Source organism: Amblyraja radiata, chromosome 35 (genome assembly GCF_010909765.2).
Source record: "Amblyraja radiata isolate CabotCenter1 chromosome 35, sAmbRad1.1.pri, whole genome shotgun sequence".
Taxonomy (NCBI): Eukaryota; Metazoa; Chordata; class Chondrichthyes; order Rajiformes; family Rajidae; genus Amblyraja; species Amblyraja radiata.
In genome coordinates, this window is record NC_045990.1 from 10,688,480 (window position 1) to 10,702,492 (window position 14,013).

At 41.0% G+C, this 14,013-nt stretch overlaps 1 protein-coding gene and 1 long non-coding RNA gene across 6 annotated transcripts in view; both read right to left on the reverse strand.

Moving 5' to 3' along the window:
• The window catches only part of LOC116991929 (pre-B-cell leukemia transcription factor 1-like), a 235,668-nt gene that overhangs the window by 32,259 nt on the left and 189,396 nt on the right, over positions 1-14,013 (reverse strand). For all 5 annotated transcript variants that reach the window (XM_033050915.1, XM_033050916.1, XM_033050917.1 and 2 more), the window contains exon 5: positions 7,481-7,616. In XM_033050915.1, the coding sequence (XP_032906806.1) occupies positions 7,481-7,616 (136 nt within the window). The remainder of the gene's footprint in view (positions 1-7,480; positions 7,617-14,013) is intronic.
• LOC116991932 lies at positions 2,364-3,033 on the reverse strand. The gene is made up of 2 exons (XR_004416934.1): positions 2,821-3,033; positions 2,364-2,637 (listed from the first exon to the last, which is right to left on the reverse strand). It is a non-coding gene; the product is annotated as an uncharacterized LOC116991932 (long non-coding RNA).

Here is a 14,013-nt window from a genome sequence, read left to right on the forward strand (position 1 = left end):
CGAAGTACAGAAGACCACACCACAGGAAAACCGGATGCAGTAGATAAGGTTAGTGGCGGTGCACCTGAACCTCTGTCTCACCTGGAAGGACTGATGGGGGCCATAGATGGAGGTGAGGGAGGGGTTATAGGGACGGTCGTTTCATCTCCTTCAGTTGCACGGGAAAGTACCTGGGGAGGGGGCGATTTGGGTGGAAAGGGATGAGTGAACCAAGGAGTAGCAGAGGGAGTGGTCCCTGCTGAAAGCAGAAAGGGTGGGAATGGGAAGATATGACTGGTGGTGTGATCATGTTGGAGGTAACGGAAATGTCGGAAGATGATTGTTAAGATTGTTAAGACTTTGGACATGCTAGAGGCAGGAAACAAGTTCCCGATGTTGGGGGAGTCCAGAACCAGCGGCCACAGTTTAAGAATAAGGAGTAAGCCATTTACAACGGAGACGAGGAAACACTTTTTCTCACAGAGAGTGGTGAGTCTGTGGAATTCTCTGCTTCAGAGGGCAGGTTCTCTGGATGCTTTCAAGAGAGAGCTAGATAGGGCTCTTAAAATAGCGGAGTCAGGGGATATGGGGAGAAGGCAGGAACGGGGTACTGATTGGGGATGATCAGCCATGATCACATTGAATGGCGGTGCTGGCTCGAAGGGCCGAATGGCCTCCTCCTGCACCTATTGTCTATTGTCTATGATGTGATGGATGCGGTGGCTGATAGGGTGAAAGGCGAGGACCAAGGGAACTGTATACTTCTGTCGGGGGAGCGAAGGCAGAACTCCAGGACACAGAGGGAAGGCGATAAAACAATCCATCTATAACAGCAGGAGTGCTTGGTTCATCATTGTTGTGCAGTATGATCTCGCTGACCCTCATCCGCAATGTCAGAAAAGTTTAGGATTTGCAAAATTGGCTGTCCGCACATATTTCATCATCAGACCACAAGAATCCCAGCCAGTATCATTTGTGAACAGGGAGAATCCATATCCAATGTCCAACAGATGGAAATCACAGAATTGAAATTTGTACATGGCACCCAAATCAGTATTTAAGAGAGGACTCACTAATACATAATTGGATTTGAGTGCCTCTGAGATGTTTGAATTGTTAGAAAATATCTGAGCTATCTAATAGCTTAATTATTGTTAAGTTCCTTCTGCTAATCATGTGCCTTATTATTTGCAGCTTCCATGAACTAATTTCCCTACAATGCAACCCTCCGCTCAACACTTGATCTTCGTACCAGATTGCAGGGAGAAGTGAAAGCTCCTGAGTGTGTGTAGCTCATCATATCACTTCAAAACTCAGAATGACTGAGCAACGCAGAATTAATCAGAACTGCCAGGATTATTTTCAAGTGGCTGCTGAAACAGAGGTTCAGAAATCTGAGCAGAGTTTGGATCACCTTTCCAGTGCCTCCACATGAGGCTGCCAACATATATTCTGCCATCACCTGAAAAGACCTACATGCAGAGGAGGTAAAGCAAAGCCACCACCCCCATCAGAGAAACAGACGAAAGCTAGCTATGTCAACAATTTATGAGGAGAAAAGAATGATATTTGCTCAACAATTCTGCTCACCTCTTTCCTGAAAACAACTTAAAATTTCCCCTCAAAATTACAGTCCTTTTAGATCTTTCAGCACTGCATTATTGCCTTCATCTTGTGTCAATGAGTGTTTGGTCAGAAATCATGTTAATGTTGTACAGGCATTGCAGCAGCAACTACTTTCCAGGCCAAACTACCAAATGCAATAAAAGTGATTTAATAGTGAGGATGAGTTTTTTTTTCCATTTATTTTCAACCCATGGTGCCTTTTTTGTAAGATTTTTTGTAACCTTACAGCAGATGGAACCTCCCTCGTGGCCTGCATAGAGATGATGCAAGGGGTCATCATTGTTTGTAGCAGGTGACCTTGAGTGCTCCAGTCTGACAGCTGGCATATTAGTGAGTAATGATTGAGGGATGACACAGGAGCAAATGCATTGCCATCCTAGTAGCTGCCATCACTTAAGGCTGGAGTTCATCATTTCCACTGATTAATGGGAGAGATCCGACTGCTGAAGAGGAACGATTCTTGCAAAGCTGTGAGCTGTTCAGTTCATTAATCAGCCAAGGTGGACAACTATCCCTCCAAATTCACTCCCAGAGTCTGATGCCAGCTGACGGAGCTTCCACCAAAGCTACAAAGGCTACGTACAGTGACTCTGTTGAATGACCTCAACCACATCCTCCAAATGTAGTTGCACTTGCTAAGGTGGGCTGTCAGGTGCATACATCATGTAAGGTGAAAGGACACAAACTGGAAAGTAAACTTCTCACAATCATCAATAATCCTGAAGCCACTTGGCAGTTTCATTATCACTCTACATATATTTCAGAGGAATACTTTATTTCATGGCTTGATCTCTTAAGTCCGAAACCCAGCAGAGCCAGGAGAGGTCAACTCTTCTGAGTTGGATCCATCAACAGGACCAGGTGCCATGTGCTTCCATCGGATATGTAGACCCTTCTAATACATTATCTAACACCACAGAATACCAAGATATGTACTGGTGCTTAGGATACATGGAATCTGACTGTGCATCTTCAGGAGAATTTCCTCCACTGAGGGATCTTCGGCAGGAAACTATAGCTTCTGACCAGGACCTAAAGGAAAGAGAAAAAGGTCAAGAATGTTGATGACACTGAAATTTGCAGGTGTTAATCTTCAAAATTGATTTTGTGAAACGTTGAATATTTCCTGACATGAATGAACAGGTACAATTATCATGCAGACAGGCTGCTCGTGTAATCTGCCAGCCATGCCTTCCTTGATGTTTAAAGCCTTACCTCAGTCAGTGATCTCCAAAGTTTCCTGCTCCACATAAACGGGACTTATGATCATTAGATGCTCCTCCTGGATCTCGGATGCTTCCTTGGAATTATGTGCTGCAGAGAGAATAGGTGTCAGCTGGCGAGTCACTGTTGAAAAGGTAAGCGGAGGTGTGCAGGGCTTATGGTCAAGAACTGGAGAAGGTAGGTTGAGAACTGAGGTGATGAGTGAAAAACGTTATGCCCCTGTCCCACTTAGGAAACCTGAACGGAAACCTCTGGAGACTTTGCGCCCCGCCCAAGATTTCCGTGCGGTTTCCGGAGGTTGCAGGTGGTTGCCGGAGGTTGCAGGTAGTGGAAGCAGGTAGGGAGACTGACAAAAACCTCCGGGAACCGCATGGAAACCTTGGGTGGGGCGCAAAGTCTCCAGAGGTTTCCGTTCAGGTTTCCTAAGTGGGACAGGGGCATAAGTATGCAGAATGTGAACAATCGTGGGTGGATGCATGGTTGAGTAATGTTTGAATGCAAGGAGAGAATGACACCATGCCGACAGCAAAGAAAGGAGAATGCTAGAAAATTGTGGTCGGAGGAGAAAAGAAAATTGGCTGATAACGTTAAGAGAAATGTAGAGATGTGCACACACTTGAACCCCTTGTGAGATCTCAATGTTTTATTCCTGTACAGGTACCAGTTGCGGTGATGATGCTGTTAACTCTGACCCTTTACAGCAATTGCTGCCATTGTGCACATTGGTACTTCAACGGTAAGTCAATACTCCTTTCATTTGCCACCATAGATTTCAGGGAGACATGAAAACCTAGCTCAATTCTGTGACATTATGAAGCTATGTCATTTCATAACAGTGGAAAGAAATTTGGCATCAGGGAATAAAATCATTTTGGGAAGTTCATTCCATTTTAAAGGAAAGCAGGTTTCTTGAAATGGTGCTGCAAAAATAGGCAAGGTACCTGTTTCCCAACACAATCATTTGAACAGTTCATCAATCATATTAAAATTGCTTTAACATCACAGGGCTGTTAGACCCATTTTTTTGAGCTTGCATATAGGATGAAGATCGTGGAAGAAAAATGTTTGAAGGAGATTTGGAACAATATGCCGGATTTTGCTTCTGATTTTTAAATACCACTTTATTTCTTTGCTAGTTAAAGATTGTATGATATGGATTTGTTGCCCCAACCAATACATTTGTGCTGTGCCAAAGAGGACTCTCCCTTACACTGGATGCATAGGCGTAAATAACTTTGTTTAGATTTTCATTTAAGAAGGAACTGCAGATGTTGGAACAATCGAAGGTAGACAAAAATGCTGGAGAAACTCAGCGGGTGAGGCAGCATCTATGGAGCGAAGGAATGGGTGACGTTTTGGGTCGAGACCCTTCTTCAGACTCTTCTTCAGACTTTTCTTCAGAGTCTCGACCCAAAACGTCATCCATTCCTTCGCTCCATAGATGCTGCCACACCAATTGTTTAGATTTTCAGTACTTTTTATTTAAAATTGAACTTATCATTTTCTAGCTATCCATATTATGGTCCTGACTATGAGGAGTACAAAGAAGAATTTTGCAACCTACAATGATAAAGTTTATGTTTGAGTCAAAGAACGGTAAGTTAATACTTACTGAATAGAAGCAAATGGTTCTTGTATATCTTGTATACATTAAAATCAAGGTAGTCTGCATAAAAATGCATTTTAAGCACAAATGCTCGTATCAGCCAAAAACCACAGACTAGATAATCATTTTTGTTCTACACCGCAATTCAAAAATTATCAGTAATGTAAAGAAAGTGAACAAGGCTAACCAATAATAATCTTCAGAAGAGGGTCAAGAACAGTTTTCACAGGTCTCTTAATGATGTAAATATGTAAACTATGTTTTGTTAGGCCAAATTTTATCATCCTATCTTTGCTACTTCCATTTTGACACATATATATTGCATATTTTATCTTTCATCATAATTTATTAAAAAATACTTTCTCTGGATTATACCATAGATTATTCCCCATTGCTTTCCTGCCTTGAACATGCACTGCACAGTTCCAGAAGGCACATGGGGCAGTCTACATTGAACTGGCCACTCTTTTCCCCTTCAATGTCTTGCTACTCAAAACAAAGCATCATTAACAATTTGCAGCCAGAATGACAAAGAGCCAATGTAATTTTAAAATGTGATACACTTGCAAAGTTGACTAAGGAATTAATATTATAGTATTTCAAATAACTATTCACATAAAGGAAGATCATATTGCTTCATCTAATTTCCTTCCATGAATTATATATAAAAAGCCCTGGTAATTGGGTCAACTGGGACTTTATTTCAAGTTTACTCATAAGAAAATGCATAATAATGTCTAAAAGAAAGATATTTAACAATCCAAAGCATAGACCTGATATGGCATTTATGTTTTGCTTAGGATGTGCCTGATAAATGTTTTGGGAACATTCCTAAATCAGAATTGTAATTTGAAGGAAAAGTCTATAATTTTATTGTAAATATTTTTCACAGAAATTATATTCATTCATGACTAGATTTAAATAATTTAATTAATTATTGGGCCTCCCAAAGTTAAGGAGAAGTTTGTTACAAATCGCCACTGCTGTTGTTTGTGACATTATAACAGAAAAATGTTATTTCATGAGATTTCCATCTACACTTCTTGCAATAAATGAACATCTTTTTATCTGAAATTTTGCCGAGTTTTATCGTATGCATATCACTGGTGACGGTGCAGGATAAAAACCATATACAGCACTTCACTCACCCTGTCGCACATCTCTGGGACAAAGTTGTAAGCACTTAGCTCGTTCCCAACATGCATCCACTTGTGAATTTGAGCAGGGGATATTCCGGGGAATGGCAAACCTTTCTGAAACCTTGCAGTGTCGCATGCTTTAAGCACTACCTGCACAGGTTAACCACATTACAATGAACCAGGGACTCATTTACCACAGAAACAAGAATTTCAGCTCAAATTTAAGGCATGCATTTTATTTAGTTTAGATTTGCCTGGTAACATACAATGTTGTGACTTAATAATATTACAAGATGATGCTGCAAACTAGAATAATAATGTCACAATATGACAGCCTGCTCTATGTTAATCTGCACTGGTAGAGAACACCGAGACTTAAATGATTAAATAATGTAAAATGAAAACACAATTGTATTGGAGGGCTAGCACTTAGCACTTAAATTGTATTGGAGGGCTAACACTTAAACGATAAATTTAATCCATCGACTAGTATTTTTGAAACCACAGATTTTTCCTTTAAATTAGGTCATTCAAAGTGAGGCTAGTTTAAATACAGTGCAAGCCTGTTAATGTGAATGCTCATGTAAAGAGAATATTTCTTCACATATTCATTCACTCTCCACATATTCAACAGTATTTGTTTAACAGAACATTTGGATCAAACGAATGGTATACTAATTAAAGAGTTATTTCTGTCAAAAGGCTTGTATTGTACCATTTTTAACAAAAATGCCTTATCAGGTTTATTTTCTTGTCATGACAACACCAGTACAATAGATAAATCTAAAATGGTCAATATTTTGCCAAAAGCCCATCCAAATATGAAAAAAAATAATGCAATGTTGCAAAAAAGTATTTGTTTTTGGCCAAACCCATACCTGCCAGCGTTTCAAATTTATAGACAATTTCATGAGCAGGGTGGGAGAAAAAAGACTGAAGAACAGTGTTAGTGAGATATGGAAAAATAAACAGGAAATATAAAAATATCCCATTTAGGAATCAAATTACAGAATCTTCATTGATTGCTTTAAGTGATAGCGTTTCTAACATACTGGATTTGCTACATGATGGATAAAGGAGATGAGATGTATATGTCGGTACCTCAAGTCACTGCCATTTTACACCTTTAATATATAACTATTGTAGCGCTGGCAGTACTTCAATAAAGACTTGATCCAGTAAATCCATGCAGTTTAGTGCTAGTTACAGCAGAGCAGACTGGATCACCACTGGTTTGATACTGGCACTGGAAGGTGTGTAGCAATATATGGCACATGATAATACCAGGCCTTAATTAGAAATTTACATGAACATATTTTTACCTTCACTGAAAGTGTAAGACCTTGTTATTTGAATTATGAATATATCTGTATACACAACAGGAGCAACTGATTTGATTGTGACAATTTAATTGATGTAAAACATTTAAAAAAGTAAAGATTTGGTTAGAAGAGGTAGTCACCAATCCCAGTGGCAGTGTGGTGATGTTTATACACATGATTACACTTCATTTGCACTTGCACTCAAACACCAGCATTTGATAGTAGCACACCAGCTTTCATTTGGGAGAGCAAATTCATTAATTTTAAAAAACCTTAAGTGTTTGGAACCTCTCTCTCTCTGCACCGGGCGACAGCAGAAGACACAATGTTAGTATAACTGGAGTGTGGAAGAGAGCAGCCAGCCACCATAAGTTTAATGATGTACAATATTGTAATATCTTATAATCCCTGGCAAATAGTTCAAACATATGTACTGATATATAAGCACTTTACATATTACATTTTTCTCCTACATTTGTTGTTTTGCTTGTTTCTCCAAGCTGGCTTGAGGGAAATGTGTAGTGATATCTGTGGATGTGGACTGCAGACGAGTCCCAGGCTGAAGCTGGGAGAGTAGGCTGTACCTGTGACACTGTGATACCACATTTCTTTGCCAGTTCCTCTTTGGCTTCCTCACTAGGATAGGGATTACTCAGGTGAGAGTAGAAATACTCGTTCAAGACTTCCGTAGCCTGTTTGCTGAAGTTACGTCGTTTTCGCCTTTGAAGTGAAACAAAGAAAGGTTTCAGTATCACTGGTTTAAAGTGAATCTCAAGCATTTAACTTTTTATAAACTGCATTAAACCAATCTAAACGTTTTTTGCTATTTGCTTTCCTCAATTTGCAAAGAATTCATGTTATGTTTTGTCAAATTGTCAGGCAAGCGGAGACTATTCCATTAGTATCCTGACTTGCGACCTGCCAATGGCAGAAAGACTTTGGGTTGTTCGAAGGCAGGTTAGTTGCATGAACCTCTGGCCTTCATTGTCACTTGTGGGCGGAGCAACAAGGCAAATTCCTTGTATATGAATACTTGGCTAATAAATTTATTCATTCATTCATTCATTCATTCATTCTTTTCACAATCTTTTCAACTCCAAGATGAATAATGTCAGTTTCTCAAGTCTGTCCACAGAATTAATTCTCTCATGCCAGGGAGTATTGGTATGCCATGCCAGTCTGAAGAAGGGTCTACACCCAAAACGTCACCAGTTCCTTCTCTCCATAGATGCTGCCTCAACCGCTGAGCTTCTCCAACATTTTGTGTCTACCTATATATTTTACCAGCATCCGCTGTTCTTTCTTAAACATTCCAGTACATTTTTTTTGTAAATGAGTGAACTGAGAATTGGGCACACTAATCCAATGAGTGATGGAAGCAAATCGACTCGAGAGTTCAACACAACATATGCTAGTGAATTCAAAGTCTTTTTCCGTGGAAGGAAATTGTGAAAACTAAATAGGAATAAAATACTATTGAGTAAATATACATTCTAGTTCTGTCACCGAAGCTGACATCAGAAAATGCTTCAATAGGGTGAATCCTCGGAAAGTCTCCGGCTCCAATGGTGGACCTGGCCGCGTTCTTAAAACCTGCATGGCAGCAGACTTTGCGGACTTCAACTCCTCTTTGCTAAGGTCCAAGTTTCCCCACCTACTTAAAAACGTTATCAACAAAACCAGTGCCCAAGAAGAGTAAGGTGACATGCTGGAAGTAACATCTGTGGCGATGAAGTGCTTGGATTGGTTGGTTATGATGCATGTCAACTCCTACCTTAGCAAGGATTTGGACCCACTAAAATTTGCTTACTGCAGAAATAGATCAACGGAGGATGAGATCTTGCTGGCTCTCCACTCTGTACTGGACCACTTGCACAGTAAGAACATGTACACCAGGCAGTTGTTCATCAACTACAGTTCGGCATTCAACACTATCATCTCCTCCAAACTTGTGGTCAAACTCCAGGAACAGGTTCTCTGCTCATCCTTGTGCAACTGTATTATTTCAATAAAACTTAAACCAGTGTGTTATATGGAGCACGGGGAACTGAGGCCCCAGTGTGTTAAATGGAGCATGGGAACTGGCGCCCTGGTGTGTTAAATGGAGCATGGGAACGAGGGTCTCAAAAAGGCAGTCATCAAGCATTACCAACCTGGCCACGCTCTCATTTCACTCTTGCCATTGGGAAGGGGGTATACAATTCTAATAACCGTGACCTCCAGGTACAGGAACAGTCATCACGCTATTGAATACTTCAAACACCAACTAAACTTCGAACTACGAACTGTTTCAGTTGCATGAGAGACTTTGGGCTTTTCTCTTGTTCTTTTAGTTATTGAACATTTTTTAAATAAAATCTATTGGGTACTGTGTTTACAAACCTGTTGTGCTGCTGCAAGTAAGAATTTCATTTGGTACACATGGCAATTAAACATGCTTGATTCTTAACTGCCGCATTTCACCTGAATGAAAGGAACTTTTGTGCATACTCTGTTTTTATTTTAGATTTCAAGCAGCTGTAGTTTCTTGCATCCTCATTGAAAAGACCGTGTTTGAGGTATTGCCAATATATGGGCAGCTAAGAACAAGTCCTGCCCACATAACTGATGTAAAAAATAGACAGATAGCCAAGCCAAACCCCAGACTCAGACTTAGCCTTCAAATTTTTTGTATCTCTCTAAATATTCCTAACATACAGAAACATACAAAAGATCTTAATAATTTACAAAATGAAAACGATTAAGGCATAAAAAAACAGTTCATGATATTTCAAGGTGGTCAAGAAGATTCAGTAGTGTGATTGAAGAATGCTTAAACAAAATTGGCACGGTAATAGGCACCAGCATAGTTCTACCCTAGTTGACCTACAAAATGCAACATCACGCATTTATCTGAATTAAACTCCATCTATCATTCCTCGGCCCACTGATCAATATCCCACTGTAGTCTTAAATAAACTTCTTCACTGTCCAATATACCACCAATTTTAGTGTCACACACAATCATATTAACCATGCCAACTACATCCAAATCATTTATAGACATAATGAACAGTAGTCACAGCAATGATGCCTGTGTCACATCACTTGTTAAAGTCCTCCAGTCTGAAAAACAACCCTCTACCCCCACCTCCTGCTTCGTACCTTCAAGTCAATGTTGTATGCAATTGGCTAGCTTACCCTGGATCCCATGTGATCGAACCTTTCAGATTAACTGACCAAGTGGCACCTTGTCAAAGGCCTTGCTGAAGTCCTGAAGGAGGTTTCCGAGCCGAAACGTCACCTATTCCTTCTCTCCAGAGATGATGCCTGACCCGCTGAGTTACTCCAGCATTTTGTGTCTATCCATGGTGACAAAGCCTGCTTCACTGCCCTCATCTGTTTTCTTGGTCTCCTCTTCAAACATCTTGCCCAGGCAACAAGCCGTGCTGACTATCCCCAATTAGTCTTTGTCTTTCTGAATGCATATACAACCTGTCTCGTGGAATCCCCTCCAATAACTTACCCACCACTAATGTTAGGCTCACTGCCTTAGTGCCCACACTTTTCCTTGCAGCCTTTTTAAACACACACACAGCATTAGCAATTTCTAATCTAACTCCACACAATATCAGGGATTGCATGTTGCAAGGGGAAACATTTTCTTCAAAATTCCTATTAAAAAGGTTTTGCAAGACAGCAAGAGACCTTTTTATCAACTGCTCAAAATCTCCATTCCTCTATTCACACTTATATTCAGGGAACCTGTACTAGAGTTTTGTCTCGTTGTGCCTCTAATATTATATTCCTTGTAAACTGCAATGAAGTGGTGAGATTGTCAGCCAGGACAGTTACTAGAAGAGTACAAGACTTGGCTGATGACCCGTGGACACAATTACAATGCCATGTCCAAAATGTTGATGCTTTTTCTGTTGATTTAGATGAGAGTAATGACAGAATTGACACAGCTCAGTTGCCTGTATTCGTTCATCGTAAGATGAATCATTCAACACTATCAAGGAACTGGCAAGATGAAAGACGCTGTGTGGGGCAGATATATTTATGAAGGTCTGCAAAACATTCGAGTGTCTGAATTTAACCTGGGAAATTGTTTGTGTGTTATTAGTGAAGTATCAGCGAATATGATGGATTGATAGGTGGAATGAACGGCCACACAGAATCAATGGGCACAGCAAAATGAATCAGATTGCACTGCATTCTTTTCTCAGCAACTGCATTGTGAAAAGACACTAGTCGTCGATGAAGTTTTTGAAAGTCATAGTTAACAGTAAATTTCATCCATTCTCACCGACAATTCCAAAGCTGCTTGGAAGAAATTGTTGCACCCAACAGTAAGGAGCAACTTTACAAAACTTTGGTTAGGCCATCATCATCATAATCATCATCATCATCGTTGAAAACATCAACGGTGCCTTACAATGCTATGTACGACAGTGATCGCAACTTCTACTGAAGTGTGGATGGCCGTTGGCTTGCTAGGAACTCATCCGCCCTTTGACATGTCTTGTTTTGGGTCCTGCTGGGGGTTCACAGCCCCCCCCCCCCCCCCCCTCACCTGGCAAACCAGGTGGGGGAGACGGTTTAGTCGCCGACTATCCGACCATGGAGCAGATAGCATGGGATTACATGGTAGGGAACGCCCCCCGACCTGACCATTAGGCCATGGCTGAAGTATTGTGTGCAGTTCTGGTTGTCACTTAAGGAAGGACAGGATTGCACTGGCAAAAGTGCAGAGGAGATTTACCAGGATGAGGAATGTTTCAGCTAGGAGAGACCAGATACGCTTGTTTTTTGTTGTTGTTTGGAGCAGAGGCGGCTGAGGCGGGAGCAGCTGATAGAGATATACAAAATTATGAGGAACATTGATCAGGTGGACAGTGAGAATGTTTTCCCCATAACATATATCTAAAACCAGGTTGCACATGTGAAGAATAAGATGGTGAGAGGGGACCTGAGTAAAATCTTTTTCCCCCAGAGTAAGTTGCAATGTGGAGTGCACTCTCTGTGAGGTGAAGGATGCAGGTGCACCTAAAACAGCAAGAATTTGGAAGAGCATTTGAATCGCCAAGCCTGAGAAGGTTACAGGCCATGTTCTTGTGATGGGATTTGCATAAAAGGATATTTGGTAGGAATGGATATGCTGGGCTGAATGGCCTGTTTTGTGCTCTTTGATCCATGACTCTGCAAGACATGTCATGAGTGTGAGCGGAGCTCTCCTTGCCTTGATGAGCACTGCTTCAAACAAACACTCAAAAACTGAAACAATACAGTGGCCGTGATTGGCACTCGATCCACTAGCTAACATGTTTACTCCCTCTCTGGTGTGTACTATCTACAGGATACAGCAAAACAACTTAGCAAAGCATCCTCAGGACCACGCACCTAATTAATTATTGCTCCATTGGATGGATCAGGTCGCTAACCTTATTTTAACACCATACTCTTAAGTGAGCCTGTGAAGGGTCGACCCAAACCTCACCTATTCCTTTTCTCCAGAAATGCTGCCCGAACCGCTGAGTTACTCCAGCACTTTGTGTCTATCTTAAAGTGACACACCTGCCTGATTTGGAAATATATCACCATTCCTTCACTCCTGCTGAGTGAAAAGCCTAGAACACACTGTTTCACAATGTTATGGTGGAACCGTTACCATTAGTCTTCTCAAAACCAATTAGGGATGGAAATTTTATCTTCCCAATATTGAGCTGAGAACTGGATGTGGTTCAGAGACTGATGAGGGTTGAGAGATAATGATGTGATGGAACTGGAAGTCATTGGTACATATGTAGAAGCTGAACCAACAGCAGCAGTCAATGTTGGCAAGGAAGAGCACTCAGACATATTGTCATAGAATGGTACAGTACGGAAACAGGCCCTTTGACCCACTTGTCCATGCGACTAATTTGGTATACTGGGCGAGATGCATATGCCTGCGTTTGACCCATTTCCCTCCAAATCTTTCCTATCATGTATTTGTCTAAATGTCTTTTAAAAATCACTATTATACTGTCCTGTTCAGATTCTGGCAGCTCATTCCATCAGGCTTCCTGCATTTAAATAAATGCATTTTAATGTACAGACCTGCTCCACAAAGTTGGAAATGGACAAAATACTGCACTGCTTGTTCACGCTTAGAAAGTGGAACTGGGGAGGGCATGGGTCCGGACAAAAGGAATGGCAGGAGAAACAGATAGACACAAGGATTGTCCAGTCTTTGTAACACAGAAATCTATGTTGCTTTCAGTAAAAACAAAGTGCTATGTTGCCACGCTTGTGCATCAATGAAAACATGCGAAACAAAGTGCGATGACAGCAGAATGATGGGGAAGGAGAAAAGTAATAGTTATTCTGGGAAACTTTTCTTTGCCTGAAAATGGTAAAGTGTTAAATTGGAAGGAGGCAGTAAAGCTGAATATGGAAAACTCAAATGGAGAGAGTCAAAACTTTCAAAAAAATGAATGATGATTTCATTATGGAAGACTGTTATGTAAAGTAAATCCTGCAGAGGATGATGAAGAGTTGGGGAATGGCGTCGAGGTACCACCGCAACTAATTTGCCAATCACCCTCTTCGCCTGTACGCACCTATCAATTGCCAGTTTTTGGCCCATCCCTTCACCTCACCTCTCCTCACCTCTCTACCAACTTTCACCCCTCTATTCCATCAGCATGAGGAAGGGCCCTGATCCAAAAATGTAATAGACAATAGACAATAGGTGCAGGAGTAGGCAATTTGGCCCTTCGAGCCAGCACCGCAATTCAATGTGATCATGGCTGATCATCCCCAATCAGTAACCCGTTCCTGCCTTCTCCCCATATCCCCTGACTTCGCTATTTTTAAGAGCCCTATCTAGCTCTCTCTTGAAAGCATCCAGAGAACCTGCCACCATCGCCCTCTGAGGCAGAGAATTCCACAGACTCACCACTTTGTGAGAAAAAGTGTTTCCTCGTCTCCTTTCTAAATGGCTTACTCCTTATTCTTAAACTGTGGCCCATTTCCCTCCACAATTTTTAAAAAATATATAAAAATCCAATTTATTCTTAAAGGAGGGATGGCGAAAGTTAATTGCAGACTCTTCCAGATAAAAGGAAATAGATATTGACCTTACTGTCAGAGA